The sequence below is a fragment of the Grammomys surdaster genome, unplaced genomic scaffold (assembly GCF_004785775.1).
Source record: "Grammomys surdaster isolate TR1022 unplaced genomic scaffold, NIH_TR_1.0 188, whole genome shotgun sequence".
NCBI classification, from domain to species: domain Eukaryota; kingdom Metazoa; phylum Chordata; class Mammalia; order Rodentia; family Muridae; genus Grammomys; species Grammomys surdaster.
This window is the reverse complement of record NW_021604633.1, coordinates 15,206,266-15,227,476: the sequence shown is the minus strand read 5'-3', so window position 1 is coordinate 15,227,476 and position 21,211 is coordinate 15,206,266. Positions and strand designations below refer to the sequence as shown.

General features: G+C 40.0%; 1 protein-coding gene across 8 annotated transcripts in view; it reads right to left on the bottom strand.

Moving 5' to 3' along the window:
- The window catches only part of Immp2l (inner mitochondrial membrane peptidase subunit 2), a 796,480-nt gene that overhangs the window by 742,104 nt on the left and 33,165 nt on the right, over positions 1-21,211 (bottom strand). For all 8 annotated transcript variants that reach the window (XM_028768878.1, XM_028768882.1, XM_028768881.1 and 5 more), the window contains one exon: positions 10,553-10,689. In XM_028768878.1, the coding sequence (XP_028624711.1) occupies positions 10,553-10,687 (135 nt within the window). In that variant the 5' untranslated portion in view covers positions 10,688-10,689. The remainder of the gene's footprint in view (positions 1-10,552; positions 10,690-21,211) is intronic.

Here is a 21,211-nt window from a genome sequence, read left to right as displayed (position 1 = left end):
ATCACTTTTCCTTAATATCTCTTGACAATTAGTGGACTTAATTCCCCAATAAAATGACATAGACTAACAGACTGGATACATAAACAGACCCAGCATTTTGCTGCATATAGGAAACGCACCTCAGTGACAAAGACAGACACTACCTCAGAGTAAAGAATGGAAAACAATTTTCCAAGCAAATGGTCCCAAGAAACAAGCTGGAGTAGCCATTCTAATATCGAATAAAATCGACTTTCAACCAAAAGTAATCAAAAAAGATAAGGAAGGACACTTCATACTCATCAAAAGGAAAATCTACCAAGATGAACTCTCAATTCTGAATATCTATGCTCCAAATGCAAGTGCACCCACATTCATAAAAGAAACTTTACTAAAGCTCAAAAACACACATTAATACACTATTATTATACAATACTAGTAGGAGACTTCAAAACCCACTCTCAGCAATGGACAGATCATACAAAGAGAAACTAAAGAGACACAGTGAAACTAAGAGAAGTTAAGAACCAACTGGATTTAACAGATATCTATAGAACATTTCACTCTAAAACAAAAGAGTATACCTTCTTCTCAGCACCTCATGGTACCTTCTCCAAAGTTGACCATATAATTGGTCACAAAACAGGCCTCAACAGATACAAGAAGACTGAAATAACCCCATGCATCCTATCAGCTCACCACAGACTAAGGCTGGTCTTCAATAACAACAAAAACAATGAAAAGACCACATACATGTGGAAGCTGAACAACACTCCACTTAATGATAATTTGGTCAAGGAAGAAATAAAGAAGGAAATTAAAGACTTTTTAGAATTTAATGAAAATGAAGGTACAACATACCCAAACTTATAGGACACATAAATTTTGTTCCCCTTCTTAGAAAGGGGAACAATACTCACGGGATCAAATACAGAGACAAACTGTGGAGCAAAGACTGAAGGAAAGGCCATCCAAAGACGTTCCCACCTGGGGATCCATCCCAGATACTAGTGTGGATGCCAAGCAGTGAATGCTGACAAGTGCCTGATATAGCTGTTTCCTGAGAGGATCTGCCAGAGCCTGACAAATGCAGAGGCAGATGCTCACATCCAACCACTGTACTGAGCATAGGGTCCCCAATGGAGGAGTTAGAAAAAGAACTGAAGGAGCTAAAGGGATTTGCAAACCCATAGAAAGAACAATAATAATAGCAACCAACCAGACCCCTCAGATCTACCAGGGAGTAAACCATGAACCAAGGAGTACACACGGAGGGACCTATGGCTCCAGCTGCATATGCAGCAGAGGATGGCCTTGTTGGGCATCAATGGGAGGAGAGGCCCTTGTTCCTGTAAAGGCTCAATGCCCCAGCTTAGGGGAATGCCAGGGCAGGAAGGTGAGAGTGGGTAGGTGGGAGGGGGAAATACCCTTATAGAAGCATGGAAGGGGGAATGGGATGGGGGTTTCAGGGGGGTAACCAGGAAAGGGGATAACATTTGAAATGTAAATAAAGAAAATATCCAATAAAAAATATATTTTAAAAACTGAGTATTAATGTATCATTCCACTACAAGGTACATGCATCAGGAAAGTATATAGAAGTACTAAAAGTGAACAGGGCATTATTTATGCAACTACCATCACAGTGTTCAATAACATGAACAATAGCAACCATGTACACACACACACACACATACACACACACACACACACACACACACACACACACGTGTGCACACACATAGTAAGATAGTAACAATTGGTGTATCTGAGTAGAACACATGGCAGTATCTACACTACAATGTGTGGACATCTTGAATTACTTAAGTAAATTTTTCCAGATAGGACAGAGGTCTCACTATGTAGCCCAGGCTGACCTCAAACCCTCAATCCTCCTGTCTTATCCTCCTCAGTGTTGGAATTGTAAGCATGTGCTACCATACTCAGCTTAGTAAACTTTTTAAAGTTCATATTAAATTTTGTTTTAAAAGAAGCCATACGACTAGATGGACAAAACAGAAGCATTGTTATTCTTTCATTCAAAAAAGTGGGGGAAGGGAAATCCATGAAGGAACATTTCAGAGACCACTCACCAACTGCTGCAGAATAACGTATGTCTGTTGCAATAATACAAACTATTTGAAATCTCTGTTAATGATGGGTTACAGAACTACATAAAAGCCTGTGACATCTTAACTTCAGGTGAAATTTCTGCGCCAAAGATAATCTGGGAAAAAAGTACAAAAGGTAAAACCCCATAAAATATTCCAGCATTAAGCCCTGGCTTCCTTGGATATCAGCCTCAGACAGGGCTTTGGGGTGGAGGGTAGAACACAGAGGTGTGAGGTCTGCACAGAAGAGCTGCGCCAGGTGCTCCCCACCATCTCAGAAGTGCAAATTCAGCAGGAAGTCCCAAACACTACCAGAAATGCTGGCATATAAATCACAATGCATCTCTTCCCTTCAGAGTCTGAATCCAGCTTCTATGACTATCAGAAAAACAGTTATGAACAAAACCACAACAACTACTGAGTTGTATTAAGCCTTCTGTATGTTTAAATGTTTTTAAGTGGAGATTTGAGAGAAAAAAAAAATGGCCCCTTTGCTTACTTTTTTGACAGAACTTTCCATTTTTAGCTCAGCAGGAAGTAAGATAATGACTACAGAGCTAGGTAGGAACCTAAAGAGGTTTATTACAAACCAGTTTCTTCAGGCTCGTACATAGGTACGAAAATCAAGACAATTTCAAACCAATGAACATGTATTATTGATGAATAAAGACCTAGGTGCTGAATTAACTCTATTTTCCCTCATATTCCAAAATTTTTAAATCATTTTATATAAATATCTCTCTGAAGTCTGAGCTGGAAAGACGGCAGAATGCAATGATGATTTCAAGAGTTCTTCCCTCTGGCAATGCAAAACAGAAAAAAGGGGATGGGTGCTATATAAAAATTATGTGGCAATTATAGCAAAGATAAGATGATGATACTCAAAATGATTTCACTCCCTTACTTTATAAAGCCTTAAATCTTAATTTTAAATGTGGAAAGCACACACCTGCTATCAGAGCCAATGACCCTGCTGTAGGCATTCTCACTGAATAAAATCTAAAACTTTGGTGTGAGGTCATTAAACTATTCCTAGGGCACCCTTTTGCTCTAAAAGCCTTGGTAAGTCATTGATGTTCTAATTTGAATAATTGCATTCCACCTACATAAATTCCCTCTGTAGTCTCAACTTTATGCAATATCAGTCTTCATTTCCTGAATTAAATTAATACTGTGTAATATGGTGCTTCTATATGAAAAAAAAAGTGCATCTACTTTCATAGGTAACCTTTCAACAAGCAGGAGGAGTGATTCATGTGCACTACGGGGAATAAGTGGTCAGCATGAATAATCATTAACCAGTAATTTGTACCCACAATCATTATGTGCTGAGCATTTCTAAGGGGATGTCTCATCCAAATGACTGTACCTACAGAGCTGTATTTGGAAAAAAAATCCAGTATGTCATAACTGAACACCATTTTCAATCGAACCAATCATTGTATCACTAAAGTTATAGTTTCATACATGACTTACTTTCACCTAACCAGACTCTCTCAATGTTTGATAATCCTTATCCTTATTCAGATAGTTAAGAGTTATAAATTAATACTAGAAAACCTAAGCTAAGAAAAGAACTACTAAGGAATGTTTTAAAAGTAGGTAATTATTTCTCAAAGATGAAATCCTAAAGACAAGTTTCCCTACTGCACTGCAGCCAATAAGAGTTTTTGAGAGACCTAAAGAGTTCTTATAACAAAATTTACTTCTCAGAGTGAATATTTGGGATTGTCATAACACTATCCCAAAAAAGCAAAAGAGGAGAAGTACAAAGCTCTTTAATTATGTTTAATAATTGTATGTTTCGACCTCAGGGTTTTCTTAAATAATGCATCTACAAATAACAAAGTGAGTTGAAGACAGGCCACAGGCCACACTAAAGTAGCAATAGAATTGGTCTTGAGGTATCTGAAAACTAAAGATATCTAAAACAGAGTAGCTATCCCAGCTTCCTTCTCTCACAAATTTGTCAATCTTGGTCTATAAAAAATGAGGATCATTTCTTGGTAGCCTCAAAGGAAAATACCTTTTTAAGTGACCTTTAACACTAAACATGTATCTTTGAAGTCCTAGTGGCTGTAGGACATACTTAGTTATAAAAGTATCTTTTATTCTCCAAATGTAATTGTTCTCTAGGAGACTTACTGCTGAATAAGCTGACCCTTTCTAGCTCTTTCTGAACTCTGGCTGGCTGGTTCAACTCAACTGTTCTAGATCAAACTCCTCTCCAAGCTGACTGCTTCAATCTGGCTTCTCTCAGCTTCTCACTGAATTGCTCTGCTTGGCCTCAAACTAACTCTGACAATTTGCTCTAATCTTCTGGATTTTTCTTATTCTCTGGCTCCAACTGCCTCTGCTGATCTGCATTGAACTACATGAACTCACGAATGAACTCAACTCCCTTGCACTTACTTCCAACTGACTTAGCTCCAACTCACTGACAAACTCAACTCTCTCTCCCTGTGCTGATCTTAAATAGCTTTTCTCCTGAGAATTGGGTGTATCCTATCTCTGACTCATTCTACCAGATCTTTTTCTGATCCATCACTTTCTCTAACCCTCAATTAGAAGTCATTGTTTGGGATTAAAGGTGTTTACTAAGGGCGTGTCTGTTCTGGCCATGGGGGATTAAAGGTGCTTCTTGACATGTCTGTACTCCAGCTGGATCACACAGATCTAGGTTTTTGGATGTGCTCCTTTGCCAGAGGAGCTATGTTGTTCAATTAAAATTTCACTACACTTTGTAACTCACAATATTCCCTTCTTCTTTAGCTTCCTGAAGGTAAAAATTTGCTTCACTGGTTGACTTTGGGTTTTGCAATGTGTCTGGCTTTAAACAATAGAATCTGTTGGGTAGAGAGATGGTTCAATTAAAAGAGCTGCCTGATCTTCCAAAGAATCCAGATTTGAGTCCAAACACATATATGGTAGTTCACAACTGTCTGATACTCTAATTTCAGGACACCTCTTACCCGATTTCTGGTTTCTATGAGCATCAGGCATGCATATGGTCTATATATATTAAATAGAATATGGATAAAAGCACCAAAGTTCTAAACCAGAGCTATTAAGATTTCTAAGTATTTCTTCTCATCCTTTCGTGCCATCCATGAGAAGAGGAGATCCCTTACACAGCCACTACACCATGGAGTGAGTACACTGTACTAAACCCACATCCTATAATGATTACATTCAACTCAGAGACACACAGATAAATAAAATAAATGTAATTTTAGATAAATAAAAATAAGTGAACAAAAAGCTTAAGGAATTATTTTTAGATAACCATCTGATCCAAATTAAGATTTCTACATTGATGTGCTAAATCAACAACTTCTAATTTCTGGATATATAAATACTGACAAAATATCTGTCTGACAAATGGACACTTTCTACTGTAGATGTATCTATCCATCATGCTACATTATTAAGTCTTGAATTTCCTCTATTAAAGTAAAAGCATCACAGAGGCAGAATCTGTGTCTGATTCATTCTCTCACATTGTATCTATCACGGTCCTCTATACTTAAAAGCTATTTGACAAATGACTGTATTCCAATACCATTACCAGTGCCTTTCAATATTGTCTATATCCAAAGATATTTCCGGAGACAAAATTAATCATAGATCTGAAAATACAGAAGTGATTAAATGTTATAATTATCCTACTTTATATATGTCATTAGATATCACTAAATCATACTTAAAGTTTTTGAGAGAAGAAATTAAAATAATGAGACTTGGAGATTAATTAATAAACCCTTTTAAAAACAAACCAACAAAGTACCTACCTGTCTTAGGGCTTCTACTGCTGAGAAGAGACACCATGACCATGTCAACTCTTTTTTTTTTTTTTAAGTTATTTATGTATTCACTTTTCCACTCAATATCAACCCTTTCTCTCCTCCCAGTACCCCCTCATACAAATCCCCTCCATTAAACCTTTCCCTTCTCTTTTGGAAACACCAACCCCAGGCCCCCATCTTCCACTCCCCAACTCCCCCACCCCTCCCATACACTTATCTCCAACCCCAACTCCATGTACATCAAATCCCTGTGGGACTAGACACATCTTCTCCCAATTAGGCCAGACAAGGCACTCCATTTAGGGGCACAAGATTCACCAGAAGGCAGGCAATAGGCTCAGAGACAGCACCTGTTCCAGTTGTTGGGGGTCCTACAACCAAGCTGCTCATCTGCTACATATGTGCAGGGGCCTAGGTCCAGACAATCCTCTCCCATTGATGAGTGATTCAGTCTCTAGGAGCCCCCAGTGGTCCAGGTTAGTTAATTCTGTTGGACTTCCTCTACAGTCCCTGTCCTCTTCAAGTCCCTTAACCCTTCTCCTAACTTTTCCATAGGACTCCCCATGTTCCATCGATTGTTGCATGTAAGTCTCTGTATCTCTTTCCATTGGCTTCTGGATGGAGCCTCTCAGAAGACAGTTATGCTAGATTCCTGTCTGCAAGCATAACATAGTATCATTAATAGTGTTGGGGATTGGTTCTTACCCATGGGATGGTTCTCAATTTGGGGCAGTCATTGGTTGCCCACTCCTTCAGTCTCTGTTCTATCTTTGTCCCTGCACATCTTGTAGGAAGGAAATATTTTGGGTTGAAGGTTTGGTGGATGAGTTGCTGTCCTTATCCCTACACTGGAAGTCCTGTCTGGCTACAGGGGGTGGCCAACGCAGGAACCATATATCCACTGCTAAGAATCTCAGCTAGAGTCACCCACCTAGACCCTCTGGGGCTTCCCACCATCCCAGGTCTCTAGTGAATCCTAGAGATTGTTCTCTCCACCACTGATCTCCCTTCTTTCTCCCCTGCTCTCCCTACATAGGATCTTTCCCCAGCCCTGCTTGCCTGCCCAGCCCTTCTTCCTCTCAGTTACCTCCTTCCATTGACCTCTATTTTGTTTCCCTTTGGAGAAAGATTTAAGCATCCTCCCTTGGGCCCTCCTTGTTACTTAGCTTCTTTGGGTCTGTTGATTATAGCATGATTATACTGTATTTTATGACCAATATCCACTTATAAGTGAGTATACAGAAGGCATGTCTTTTTGGGTCAGGTTACTTCACCCAGGATGATATTTTTTTTTTAGTTCCATTTATTTGTCTGTAAAATTCATGATGTCCTTCTTATTAATATCTGAGTAGTATTCCAATACATGAATGAACCATATTTTCTTTATCCATTCTTTAGTTGAGGGACATCTAGTTTACTTGCAGTTTCTGGCTCTTACAAATAAAACTGCTATGAACATAGTTGAGCAAGTATCTCTGTGGGATGGTGGAGCATCTTTTGCGTATATGCCCAGGAGTGCTATAGCTAGGTCTTGAGGTAAAAATATTTCCAATGTTCTGAGAAACCACTAAACTGATTTCCAGAGTGGTTGTACAAGTTCTCACTCCCACCAGTAATGGAGAAATATTACCCTTGCTATACAACCTCACCAGCATGTGCTGTCCTTTGAGTGATCTATAAGAGGGTCCATTCCACTAGGAAATGTAACCTGTACATCACTCTAAACTGTCACAGAATATTGTGACCTAAAAGGATGCTCTGGCCAGTTGTGGTCATCCATATCTTTAATTCTAGCACCTGGGAGACAGAGGTGGGCCTGATCTACATAGTGACTTCCAGAATTCATAGCCAGGGCTACAGAGAATTTGTCAAAAAAAATAGAAGTGCTCATTCTCTTAAAGATCACTCAATCTAACTACATGTAAATACTATGAAATTATCCAAAGCTAGATCAATTATAATACTCACCCTGATGGCCAAAATTGAAAGATAGATAGACAGATAGATAGATAGATAGATAGATAGTCTTAAGAACATTTGGTAGACCATGAGTCAATCACAAACTTCCCTTACCCTCATCTATTTCTAGCTTAAATTACAAGCAACAGTGGTGTTTCTCAGGTGGTGACAGAGCTGGGCATTTTAAAGCATGAGAGTGAACAGCACCTGTCATGTCCTGCTCTGGATGGCAGAAAAGCCAATGTGAAAGAACTAAGCAAAGATGTAGACAGAAACAGAACATGGCATCAGAGAGAAGGCTGAGCACATGGCTCTACTTGCCACCGGTCCCAGGTCTCTGGCAGCTGCTGTGTGGGGCTCCTCTCATGCTGCATACTAAACCCGCCAATGAATTTGCAGACCTAGGTAAATTCAAGCTATTTTCCTATAACCTGTAACCAAGAGATCTGACACTCTGTGAACCAGACAAATTCCAAGGTAATAAATTTGGCTTGTTAGGAGTAGAACTAGGAAGAACACAAGAATTATTAACGCATCTGCAGATTCAAGTACGTCTAATGCACGCCTACTAACGGTAGGGAGTGACATGACTTAACACTTTCTCCCTTGCATTTCTCACTAGGGATAAACTGTTTTCTTCCATAAAACAATCAATGTCTTGTGAGCAAGAACCATTCTTCATATATTTTAATGAATGTGTTTCACTCTCCCCACATGCCATGACTGTATGTTCTCAGTAGGAATGTATTGAGCTGAAAGTATGAAGATTAGGATACTGTGATTCCCACATAATCTCCTAAAATATCATTAGATCCAAAGTAAGGTGGTCTTGTATTATATTTAAAAATTCCTTCTAATAGATAGTGGTAGTTGTGTGACAAAGGAGCAGTAAGGACATTGAAGAAAATCATTATTAATCTGATTGTTACTGAAAGATCCTAGGGCTTCAAAATGGGATTTGGTAGGCTGTGGGGAAGCCAGCTTTAATCTGAAATGATAAATCTGACTCAAAAGCTCTACAAAGCAAACCTAAAATGTTATTCCCCTGAGGACTAATGCTAAAACAAGGCTGCTAAGAACTGGAAACTGAAGATATATAAAAAAAAGAAAAAAAAAAAAACAAAGACCAAGGCTTCTTAAATGTGCTAAGCTGTATTTATAAACAAAGGCATATGCCTATAAACCATATTCTTCATATGTTGATGTGTCCCTGCATTAAAAAAAAACTTGCATTCAAATCAGTAGCCCAGTTTACTCTGAGCTGGTGACCTACCATGGAAGGAACCTGGTAGGCATGGTTTGAGGTCAAGATCATCTGAGCAAGAGGAGGGGAGCCTCAAATGATGAAAGCCAACCTAGTTGTCCCATTGGCTTCCCCCAGAGGCCACTACTTAACAGTTTACTGATCTTCCTTACCTCCCTGACTCTCACACTGAGGAAGGAGTCTGATTTTCAACACCGTAATTATGATGAAGTACATCCATCCTAATACCCTAAAACTGGTGCTTTAACTAGCTCTAAGAAAAACAAAAGGAAAAAAACTAACTGGATTACTCTGCATGATCATACTCTCTAGAAAGTCTATATAGTCACTTTATGTATTTGTTGTACAGAGCTATTCAGTACAACGGATGAACTTAGCACATGCTGATAACGACCAAGGAAATCCTGTTACAAAGTGCAATGCTGCTTAGCTGCATAAGTCTACTCACATAGTTAGCTTGTAAACAATATTCCTTAATAAGATCTTCTCTAAGTTATTCTACAAAATGATTTGTACACAATTATTGGAAATCTCCACTTTAGAGTTCTTCTGTAAACTGCATTTAATACTTTTAATCAAAGTGGCTTGACAAGATGACTAAGCAGAGAAAAATGCTTGCTGAGCTAGCCTGGCTCAAGAATTCAACGTGGAACACAAATGAACCCGTACTCTCTAAAATTACCTTCTGACCTCTACATATCCACTATAGCATGTGCATGCTTGAACACACATAATAATTAAAATATTTTAAATGTATTTTAATCAACAACTCACTTACAGAGAATACTAGAATGCCTGGAATCAGTTACATAGACTTTCCTACAAACTAAAACTATGTGTTTATGAGTAACTGAATCTTACCTAAACAATTCTTGAAACTGTACTTTAATTTCATCTTTTTTGTTGGTGGTGGGTTTTTGTTATTTGGGGGAGAGGGTTCTTGTTGTTGTTGTTTTGAAACAGGATTTCTTTGTGTAGCCTAGGCTATCCTGATACATTCTCTGTAGACTTGGCTGGCCTAGAACTCACAAAGATTTACCTGCCTCTGCCTCTCTAGTGCTGGGATTAAAGGCATGCACCACCAGCACCCGGCTAATTTTGTCTTAAGGAGCTGTTTAAACATAGTCATAGTCACAGAAAATAATGCCATTTAGTAAATTGTCTTTAAGTCTCCATTGATAATTCACAGAAACATCAAAGTCCACAGACCCAGAGACCTACTTGATAGTTTTTTCTAATCACCTCCACTCTGATTATAATAGTAGTGTGTCAAAGGCCTTTTAAAGAAACTTCGTGAGGTGAAATTTTAGTTTCAGTGGTTTTATGAAACCTTTCAGGTCATAGTACAGAAATACTAAGGCAGGCTCTCCTGTCTGGTGCTTGAGAAAGGATGGAGCACACACTTTCCAGGAGAGAACTGAACTCCTTCTCACCTGCATCGACGCTCCTTCCACCCGAGCCACGCAGGCCACCCGATCCAAGAAAGTGACTGCCACAGGGACCGCCACGAAGAAACCTTTGCAAAAGGCCTTGAAGCATCTTCTCAACCAGCCTTGAGACTGTGCCATACCTAGGTGTACAAAGACAACAGGTAGAAAATTAGCCTAGAGAAAACGGATAAGCAAAGCTATCAAAGCAACACAGGAAAACTAAGAGTTGGCCGCTCAGTGGTGGGGCCTGTGCTTAACATCCACAAGGCCTTAGGTTTGTTCCTCAACATCATAAAAGAAAGGAAAGTACAGCTGGAGAATAGCAACCCGGCTTCTTAGCATATTCCAGGTCCATGCCTAAAACTATTAGGTAAGTCTGTTTGGAGTCCCAAATGGGAAAGGCATGGATTCAATTATGTCTTTTCAGCTTGTCTACGTAAGAAACGTCAGTGGAAAAGTTAGAAAAAAAAATATTCCAAAAGTAAATCCTTTTCTGTTGCTCAAACAGTATAAAAGCATAATCTTATTTTCCTAATAGAAGTTTCGTGAGACATGTATTTAATGGTTTCAGAGGGTATTTCAAATTCCCAGAGTGTACCCTTACCAGCAGCATCACGCCCTGCTGGCTTTCTTCCCCAAGTTCTGAACATACTGACAGCACTGTAATGAGAGGATACCCTGCCCTATCAGGCAAGACTTCCGTTCTCCATTCCCTGATAGTCTCCCTCTTCCCTGCACCTTTATCCAAGTGCACCCATCATACACGCACTATAGATACCTGACTCACATCACACAGCAGTGATGATAATGAAAAACAAGATGTCAGACCCAGCAGACACAGGCCCATTCAGACTGACTCCTGCCCAGCAGAGACAGGCCCATTCAGACTGATTCTGCTGACCACTGGCTTTCCAAACAGTTGTCCTTTGACCTTCATACTGCCCTGCTGGAATTATAATGCATTTCCGGAGCACATGACAACTTTCTATTTCCATGATACTCTGGAAATTGGCAAACAAGGTCAGGCAGAAGTGGGGAACAGAATTCATAGAGTGGAAGCCTCCTGGAGAAGCTATAAATATTCTGCCCACTTATTTAACACCTAAACCCTCATTTATTTCACCTGCTAAGACTTACAGGTTGGAGTTGATCTCAGAAACTGAACCTCCAGATCCTCCCCTTCACTGAGCACTGGAGGAAAGGGAAAGGGAAAGGGGAAGGGGAAGGGGAAGGGGAAGGGGAAGGGGAAGGGGAAGGGGAAGAGGAAGGGAAAGGGGAAGGGAAAGGGGAAGGGAAAGGGGAAGGGAAAGGGGAAGGGGAAGGAAAGAAGAAAAATGGTAAAGAAACCTATCTCTTTACTTAACCTGTGTAGTTACGGGCTTGCCTCTGAAGACCTGAAGAACCAAAATTTGGCTCTGCAAAATTTGGTTAATATTAGAAACTAAAGTAGCTATCTCAAGCTATAAAATATAAAGTATGAAAATATAAAGTATGAAAAGTAACAAAATAAAAAGGTCCTATGCCCCCAGCATCATGAAGGCAGTTTTCAACTGTCTTGCACAACTTTCACCCAGGAATATACCACTTCCTATCATTTAAAGCTGCTGCTGGAAAACAAGTCCTAATACAAGAAGGAAGTCTGTGATAGCTAGGGAGGAAATCACTGCATAAGCAGTCAACACTCATGTATCCTTCCCGGGGCCTATAACCATGGGAATAACAGTCAGATTTACTAGGAATCCAGAGATTCCCCCTCAGTGCCTCACACAATGAAAAACAGTATAATAAAGGATCAAGAGATGCCATCCCATCCTGTTAGACCAAAAGAAGCAGTCGTGTAAATCAGAATGCCCCTGGATAAAAAAGATAAATTACATTTGTTCACTGCTGTATTTACACAGGATCCGTGTACAAGTCAGGACCAGAAAAAGGAAAAGATAGAAGAGTCACAGAGAACTGATTTTTCTTTCTTTCTTTTTTTAACACTCATAAAATTCCTTCAACTGAAAACTTAAAAATCAGCTTGCTTCTCAGGAAACTTAAGATTTCTTGTCCTCTTGAGAGTAGATCCAGAAGGTGTGAAAAATGCAATTAGACCAAGTATCTGCTGGAAAGGCATAGGCTAAAACTTGATTTGGTCTTTTTCTTCTTTTTTTTATCTTTTTCTTTTTTTTTTTTAAGCTCACACACACACAACAATGCTGGGACAATATTGATTTCATAGAAACGGCAACAAGCAAAAACTATATGAGAAGACAAGACATGTTTTGGTATGTGTGTGTGTGTGTGTGTGTGTGTATGTGTATGTATGAATGTGCGTGTGCATGTGTGTGTGTGTGTGTGTAGGTATGTGTGCATGTGTGTGTGTGTGTAAGTATGTGTGTATGTGTGTATGTACTTTGGACCCCACAGCATCATGTTTTAGATGGTTGGCCATGCAGCTGAAGGTTCTACCTCATCCCTGTCCCCATTCTCCATTTTACTCCCTCTGATCTCTGACCTCTAACCTCTGACCTCTGACCATTGTCCTGATGAGAGCTGCTCCAGCAGTTCCACAACACACTGAAACTGTAAGCAAAACAAATCTCCCTGTCCTTGAGCAGTTTGACGTTGGTCATAACACTAACATGAGAAGAAGGGAAAAAAATCTGAAAAATCCATGACAATAGAGGAAGGAAGGGAGAGAAGTAAGCATTAAAAAAAAAAAAAAAGTAACTGGGGACAAGAAAGTGTGATCAATGAGTGAATGCATTATACACATGTGTGAAAATGTCACAATGAAGCCCAATAGTACATATTAGTTAGTATAAACTAATAAAGAACACTTAAAAACCAGGAACGTGATAGCCAAATTCTTCCCAGATACTTACATCTCAGGATTTTCTTTGGGGAAACTATATAATTTTAAAGGAAATATAAACTATATGATTTTAAACTATATATATTTAAACTATGTAATTTTAAAGGAAAACTTGAAGATTTAGTTTAACTTTGTAATTAATTGCATGTGTGGGGCTGGAGGGTGTGGACACACATGAAGTAAGTGCCTCTGAGACCAGAGGAACAGAAACCACCGATGCTGGAGTTACAGGGGGTTGTGAGCCACGGAGCTCAGTGCTGGGAACTGAGCTCCGGTCCTCTGTAGGAGCAGCGTGTGCTCCTAACCAGGGAGCCATCTCTCTAATCCCTGAACGATATAATTTAGCCATTACATACAAGGCAACAAAGAGAGGCTCAGGAAGAAAGAATGTTGGTGTATATTTGACAACAGCTGATGGACTCACAGACCTGCCTCCTAAGTCTAGGGGAGTACTTCATTTTATCTTGAGGGAATTTTTCCTTTGTGAGATTACTAGAGATGTGGACTGAGAGCCCACTGCTTTTCAGACTACAACAGAACAAAACATTCTCCAGAGTTGTCTACCTATGGCAATAGCTTTCAAACACTGACCACAAGCAACATGAAAAACACTGTTTCCAATCCAGTATTCCTCACACACATGCACATTTCCACAAACTCCCACACCAAAGAAAGAAGCAACTGAAGAAAAAAACCCACAAAACAGCACCTATCCAAAGTCTGTTATATTTCATTTTTAAAAAATGCCTACTACTTGGGCACAGTGATGGTCTACAGAGTGACTGCCAGTCTAGACAGGGTTACATAGTAAAACCCTGTCCCAAAACAAAAACAGCTGCTAGGTACAAATCAAGAAATTCTTTTCTATCATCTACCCAAGGATCTTTTCCTTCATCTCCACCTAAACTGAAATATGAATATCTTAATAACTAACCCCCTTTGAAAACCTTCACTATATGACAAGGGGGAAATGACCTTATGTGGCCTGGTTCCTGTGTAATGACTGCAACTGTCATTATGGTATGTATGTATGTGCGATGGTTAAAAAATGAAGAGCAGTAAGTCTTTTGCAGCTCTCAATATATGTCGCATAATCCCAACATCCGCCCTAACCTGTAATCTTTTATATCAAATTTGAAATAAATGTAACTGCAGACGAACTTTAGAAATAAGCAATTTAAAAACATTTTTCATTCCTACTTAACCACCAACTGTAATCTTAAATTTATGTATGAGTCCCTACATCTGGAACCCAAGGAAAGGGTCTGGCCCAGGGTGCTGAATGTTGCTCCCATGAGCATTTTCAAGCGCTATATCAAGGAAATAGGAAGTCCATTTGACACATTTCATTCAGTCAGTCAGTCCCAACTTTAATGTGAGCCCTTAATATAACGAATTTCTCTTCTGTGATATATTCCATCTATAATCATTTATTAATTCCCTTTACAGACATCCACAGTATATATAATAATCTTTTAAACAGACTCACCAATGGCCCAGAATGGTAATCCATATGATTTAATGATAAAATAATTTTGATATTTTTTTCAATTTTATTTTTAAGATTAAACTTTATGTTAAGAATGTTTTGCCTGCTGTATGTATGTGTAACACTCCCGGTACCTGAGGAGGTCAAAGAAAGCACTGGATCCCCAGAAGTGCAGGGGTGGATAGGTTTGTTTGTTGGCTTGTCTCTCTCTCTCTTTCTCTCTCTCTCTCTCTCTCTCTCTCTCTCTCTCTCTCTCTCTCTCTTTCTCTCTTTCTCTCTTTCTCTCTCTCTCTTTCAGATAAGGTCTCACTATGTAGCTCTGGCTATTCTAGAACTCACTCTATAGACCAGGCTGTCCTTGAACTCACTGAGATCCACCTGCCTCTGCCTCTGAAATATTGGGATTAAAAGCACGTGCCACTGCATCAAGTCCTGCATATTCCAGTGCACCTTAGCCTCATTCAGATGGAAGAGATGAATTTTCCTCAACTTTAGATTTCATTAGCTCAGTCTCTTTGAAAACACTGCTAGCTGGAGCTGCTTTTGGATTTTTAATATTTTTTGAGGTTCTTTTACTACATGCTTTACAGTGTATGTTAGTTGTTCTTTTGCTGCAGTGAAAGAATACACTGAGGAAGTTTTATGGGAGGAAGAGCTGGCTGTTTTTTCCTCACAGTTTAAGAAGGTTCATCACGTTTTTCACAGAACTGCCACTAGGATAAAGTCAGAGCAAGGATTCTTCAGTTAAGGGACTATCAGAAGCATGAGGGAAGCATGACTACTTGTGGCATTAAGATAGTGCTCCAAGCCAAAGGAGAAGGGTTAAAGTAAAAGCCAACCTTGTGAACAAAGTGAGAGGTTGATGCTTTCAGATGCTCTTAGGGAAGGTTCAGTACAGTCCTTTCTTCTCTGGTTGAAGAAGGACCATACATCTCATGATAATAGAATACTGTTAAAAGATTTCAGCTACCAAGTTCAGAGGGAACCATATACAAACCAAGAAATGAACACTGCATTTCCATGTCCATGCATAGCTGGTGCCACCTTCATGGCTTTGGGATTGGCCTGACTAGGGCAACAAAGGAAGGAATGAAGGACAGACACTCAGATTCAGAGATACAGAAAAGGTGGGTTTGGACAGGTTATGTATTCTGATGGAGACACATCAACAGTAGTCCAGAACTCAGAGTAATAAATGTGAAATTATTGAAAGTGAGTGTGAAAGAGGCTGATTTATTGTCTATAGCCAAAACAAGAGGCAGATTTAGTTCATCTTGTCGGGAGTCTATATGGGGGAGCAGTCCCAAGCAGTGAACATCTGGGAAGAGGAAGCTGTGCCTGACACTTTCTGCCCTTTGTAAACACCAGGGGAAGGCCTTGCCATCTCCCTGAGACTGGCCCAGGAAGGACTTTGTCATCCCAACAGTAAGGCACTGGGGTCCTGTGCATGGCTGTGCTCATGACATCTGCTCTCCTGTCTCCCCCTTCTCTTAAATGCTCCAGTGCAGCTTAGCCTCGAGTCCAGTGGAAGTCCTGCGTGGTCTACGGAATTCAACAGAAAAGGGACAGAAACGAAACACTGGAGGCTCTCACCAGGGTTACGAAGGTCATCCTATTCAAAAACATGAAAACCTGAAAACTTGTTAGGTCTTCCCTCAGTTATGAGTCAGTCTCTCTCCTCTCCTCTCCTCTCCTCTCCCCTCCCTTCCTCTCTCCTCCCTTCCCCTCCCCTCCCCTCCCCTCCTCTCCCCTCCCCTCCTCCCCTTTCTCTCTCTCCAGGCAACTTGTAAAGCTGAGCCCTGAAGTCTGGGTACAGTTCTTCAGGACCCTGGCAAATAGCAACAATGGTTCCCCATCGCACTTTGTAGGGCAATTCTCTCCATGCCCTTAAGGAAAACGATATTAGTTTGCCAGTAAATTTGTAAAAGACAGTGTAGTTGCTTGCCAGTCCCTTCATAACCCAAGAGACAGGCCTTCACAGCTAGACTCCACCTTGGATCTGATTTGAGGGAGCCAGCCCTTTTGTGAGACACCAGCCTTGGATCTATCGAGTCACAAGTAAGACTCCACAAACAAAAAGAAAAAATAAATGAAGACATGCAGGCCACTGAGTCCAGCAGCAATCCTATTTCTTCTCCAAACGCACTGCTCACTCCTCTGGACATATCTGCAAAATAGTCTGAAAACCAACAAAGTTGCAACGTTCTCATCCCACCTCCAAGACTCCTCAAAATCTGTTGCAAAGTGTGAACATATAGCTACTAGCTCTGGATTCTGCCTGCCCTACGGCTCACACTGATGCACAGAACATGCTCGACTCAACTTTATTTAAGCACTTCTTATGGGAACATCCCTTTGCCTGACTACAGTGAAGAGTCAAGTTCCCCATGCTGGTGTCACTTGTTATAACTTGCACTGTAAGGACTGCCCTAACTGGGGGCACAGAGAATGAAGACATTCAGAAAGCTGGGGTCCAGTGGACCATGCACTTCGATGGAGACACACTAAAGGCAGCAACCAGGAAACTCTGGCACTGAGGTCCTTGGCCTGGTCATACTCGTATTAACAATACCTATTAACAATACCCATTCACTCAGGTCTTCATCCGTTCCCATACATACCAAATCAAAATGTTAACGTTCTATGGCATTGACATTTTGGTAAAATTTATCATTTTTGACCTTATCTACATGCATTGCCAAAGAATCATCCCAATGACATCTCTAGATTTTTGTTCATATTTTAAATGCTGACAACTACCATATAATGAGTACCTAGTGCCAGCTTCCTCTCAAAATACAAACTTTAAACAATAACAAGACAGCACTAAAATAACCCACATAAAAAGGAAAATTGTTTTTCAGCTCCCTCGTTTGACTAGTAATGTATGCAAGCGATGAAGGTTAAAGCTTTGCTTCTGAGAAAATTATTGCTTAAGAAGTAAGCACACCTGGTTCATTGCTGAAGTACTTAAACTGAAAATAATTTTAAATAAGCTTTCAGATTCAGGTGAAACTGTATTTACCAGCTGGCATTCAGCAGCTGTAAGTGAAGGCTTCTCGGTAACGCTGACCTCAGCCACATAAACACCCACTATCAACTCCTCCTCCTCTGTAACAACTCGTTATGGTTTGATAATGCATGAACTCATCTAAAGCACTCTACCTGTACAGAGTGACCAGTCAGGTATCCACAGCAACACGAGTAATAAACAGGTGCCAACCATCCCAATTATAAACACTATAAAAGTTGTATAGAGAGTCTGATGGCAGGAGGAAAGCAATTAGCACCTTAGATAAAACTTAACTTATAATCTGGTCAGTCATAGTAGCACCTTAGATACAACTTATAATCTGATCCGTCATAGTAGCATTTTGAAAAAAAGATCAAGCTATCAATATCAGACATTTTTCAAGAGGGATACATGAATATCCGTCATGCAATTCCAAAAGCATTCAAAACACACTCGTGCACACAAAGGTGTGTGTGCCCATAGATACTGGTCACCATATTTACATAAGAAAGATAACTAAAGGCTATCTTTGGGTGATCCAATGAAAGAGATAAAGAATAAAATAGACTGCCAGGCAGTGGTGGTGCACGCCTTTGATCCCAGCACTTGGGAGACAGAGGCAGGTGGATTTTTGAGTTCGAGCCCAGCCTGGTCTACAGAGTGAGCTCCAGGACAGCCAAGGCTATACAGAGAAACCCTGTCTTGAAAAACTAAAAAAAAAAAAAAAAAGAATAAAATAGACTATATTCCTATGAGCTAAAGAGATTAAGGAATGCACAAAGGAAGTAAAAGATACAGAGAAAGGTCAGGCTAGCCCAAAAAAGTAAGCCAAACCCAAGCTGCTTGATTCCATGTGAGAAAAATGAAGCAGAAAGTCAGTTAGGCAGTCCTACTCTCCGGACAAGACTACAGCCCTCCTAAGCCCCAGCTCCAGCTGAGAGTTCTTGAAAACTGCAATTTCTCTAACAGATAGGACAATGGTAGAAAGAAACCCCACTCTGTCAACTCTAGGTGACTGGAAGCCAGGAATAGGCAGAGTCCTAAAAGAGACCCCACTGTTAAAAACTGGGCTACTTCAAGGACCTCATAGCAGGGAACATTTTGGGTCAAGGGGTCTCAATTGAACCTGGCCACAGCAGAGGGAAGGTCCAGAAAGGCAACTGTAGAGAGCAAGAGGTCTGGATGCTGACACACCAAATGATGCAGGTTGCAGGAGGCTCAGATCAATCAAGGGAATACACAAGGAAAGGCTCTACCCTCAAAAGCCAGGGGCAGACCTCATCAACTGAGAAGCACCCTGGAGTTAAAAGTTCTCTCTACCTCTCTTCATAAAGCCACCAGAATTCAATCCTGGGTACAAGCGACAGATGGCATTATTGAAACATATTCTCACTACCAAACACCAAGAGTGCACCCACACCTCACAATAGACACTGTCTTTCTTCATGGGTTGGGGAGTGCATAAACCATATTCTGGCCATAGCATACAGTAAGAATAGTTACCTAAGGAAAGAGTTCAGAGACAATGTGTGTTATCACACACAAGGTCCTGGCTTTAATACATAGCACTGCACACAAAATGTTTTTATTAATATACATAAATCAATAAAACAGATACCTCTTTTGTCTGACACAGCATTTTTCACTCAAAAATTCTCAAAATGTTTAAGTGCAAAGATTTTCAAAAATGAAAAAGAATAGAAATATAATAGCGTTAGCTTTATCAAATGCTGCACTTGGCAAAGAGACTCACTGAAGGCAAATCTTGGGAAGCTGATTAAATAGTCCTTTACCTTAACTTAACATTGCATGCTTAATACAGAAAACTGTAAGTCTTTACTGTTAAACTGACATATAACTAGATACGAACACACTGACATGACTCAATTTTGAGTCAGGAATATTTAAAAGCAAACTATGTTTGAAGCTATGCTTTAAACTAACTAGCAAAAATAAAAAGACTGCCAGAAAGCAACTAGGAAGAAGAAATGCGTAAATGCTTCCTGAGTTCAGGCTAAGGGCAATCTTCAGCTTGCTCACTCTGCCCTCTGCACCAGTGAAAGTGCAGAACCCACCCCGCCCGTGTGGGTCTAGACATATTAAATAGAAGAAGCATCAACAGAGGTCAGGGCAGTAAGATGCTGGTGTTCAGATCATGGGTCATTTATAACAGGGAACTCATCTCATGCGAGAACAACTTGCCTAGCAAGCATGAGGCCCACAACTAAAAATCATAATGTGGGGTAAGCTGACAAAAATAAGTGAATTATTAAAAAATAAGGCTATAGGTAGAAGCCTTTAAAAAGGCCTACTGTAGCCAGACAGCGCAGCAAGCGTCTCTAAGCCCAGGACTTGGGTCAGCAGGGACTAACAGGCCCCTGGAGCTTGCTGGCCACCCAGCCTAGCTGAAACCAAACTTGAAGGCTCAGTGAAAAGCTTGTTTCATAAAACAGAGGGGGCATAAGCTAGAGTAAGATACCCAAAGTCAACTCCAAGTCTACACACACACACACACACACACACACACACACTCCAACACACACACATACATGCAGAGTCAAGAGTGTTCATTATAAAATCTCTATAACTCTTCTATATGGTTAACTCTTTCATCAAAATGGTAGAAGTAAAATACAATTAAATTACATTCGGTAAGTTTTTTGAACAAGGAGAAAACATATTTATTGGAGAACAATTGTATTTGGGGTAGTGAGAACAGCGGATGGCAGGCCTTTTAGAAACCACATAAAACAAAATCCATGGCATTTCAGTGGGCATTCTGAGAAGAGACTCAAACCAGTCTCAACATAAGACAGCCTCACCCTGTGACATATTTACAACAAAAGCACCATCTCCAATTTCAGCAGCTGAAATGCTATAGATTCCGAAAAACAATTTATCATAAAAATTAGTTGAGCTGTGAGTAGCTTTTTAGAGAATGAAAAAAATCCAATTAAATGATAACCATTAGCAAAGAAAAGCTTGGTAAACTTTAAATTTCAATAATCCACAAGTTTGAATTTTAACATTGTGCTATCTTTTTCTAATTTAATACAGAAAGAGTAACACAGAAGCAAAAGGCAATGTGGATTTTAACCCAGCAATGTGGCAAATTAATTACTTAAATATAGGTGAAACCAGCCAGGTATTTATCCACAGCTCAAACAAAGGCAACTGGTGGAGTTTGGACTAATTTCTTCCTAAACATATTTATGCACAAAGCTATATTTTTAATTAGGAAAGAATATTACTTTGTAAGGGTAAAAATTAAAACAGCTCAGCAGAGACCACAAACAACTT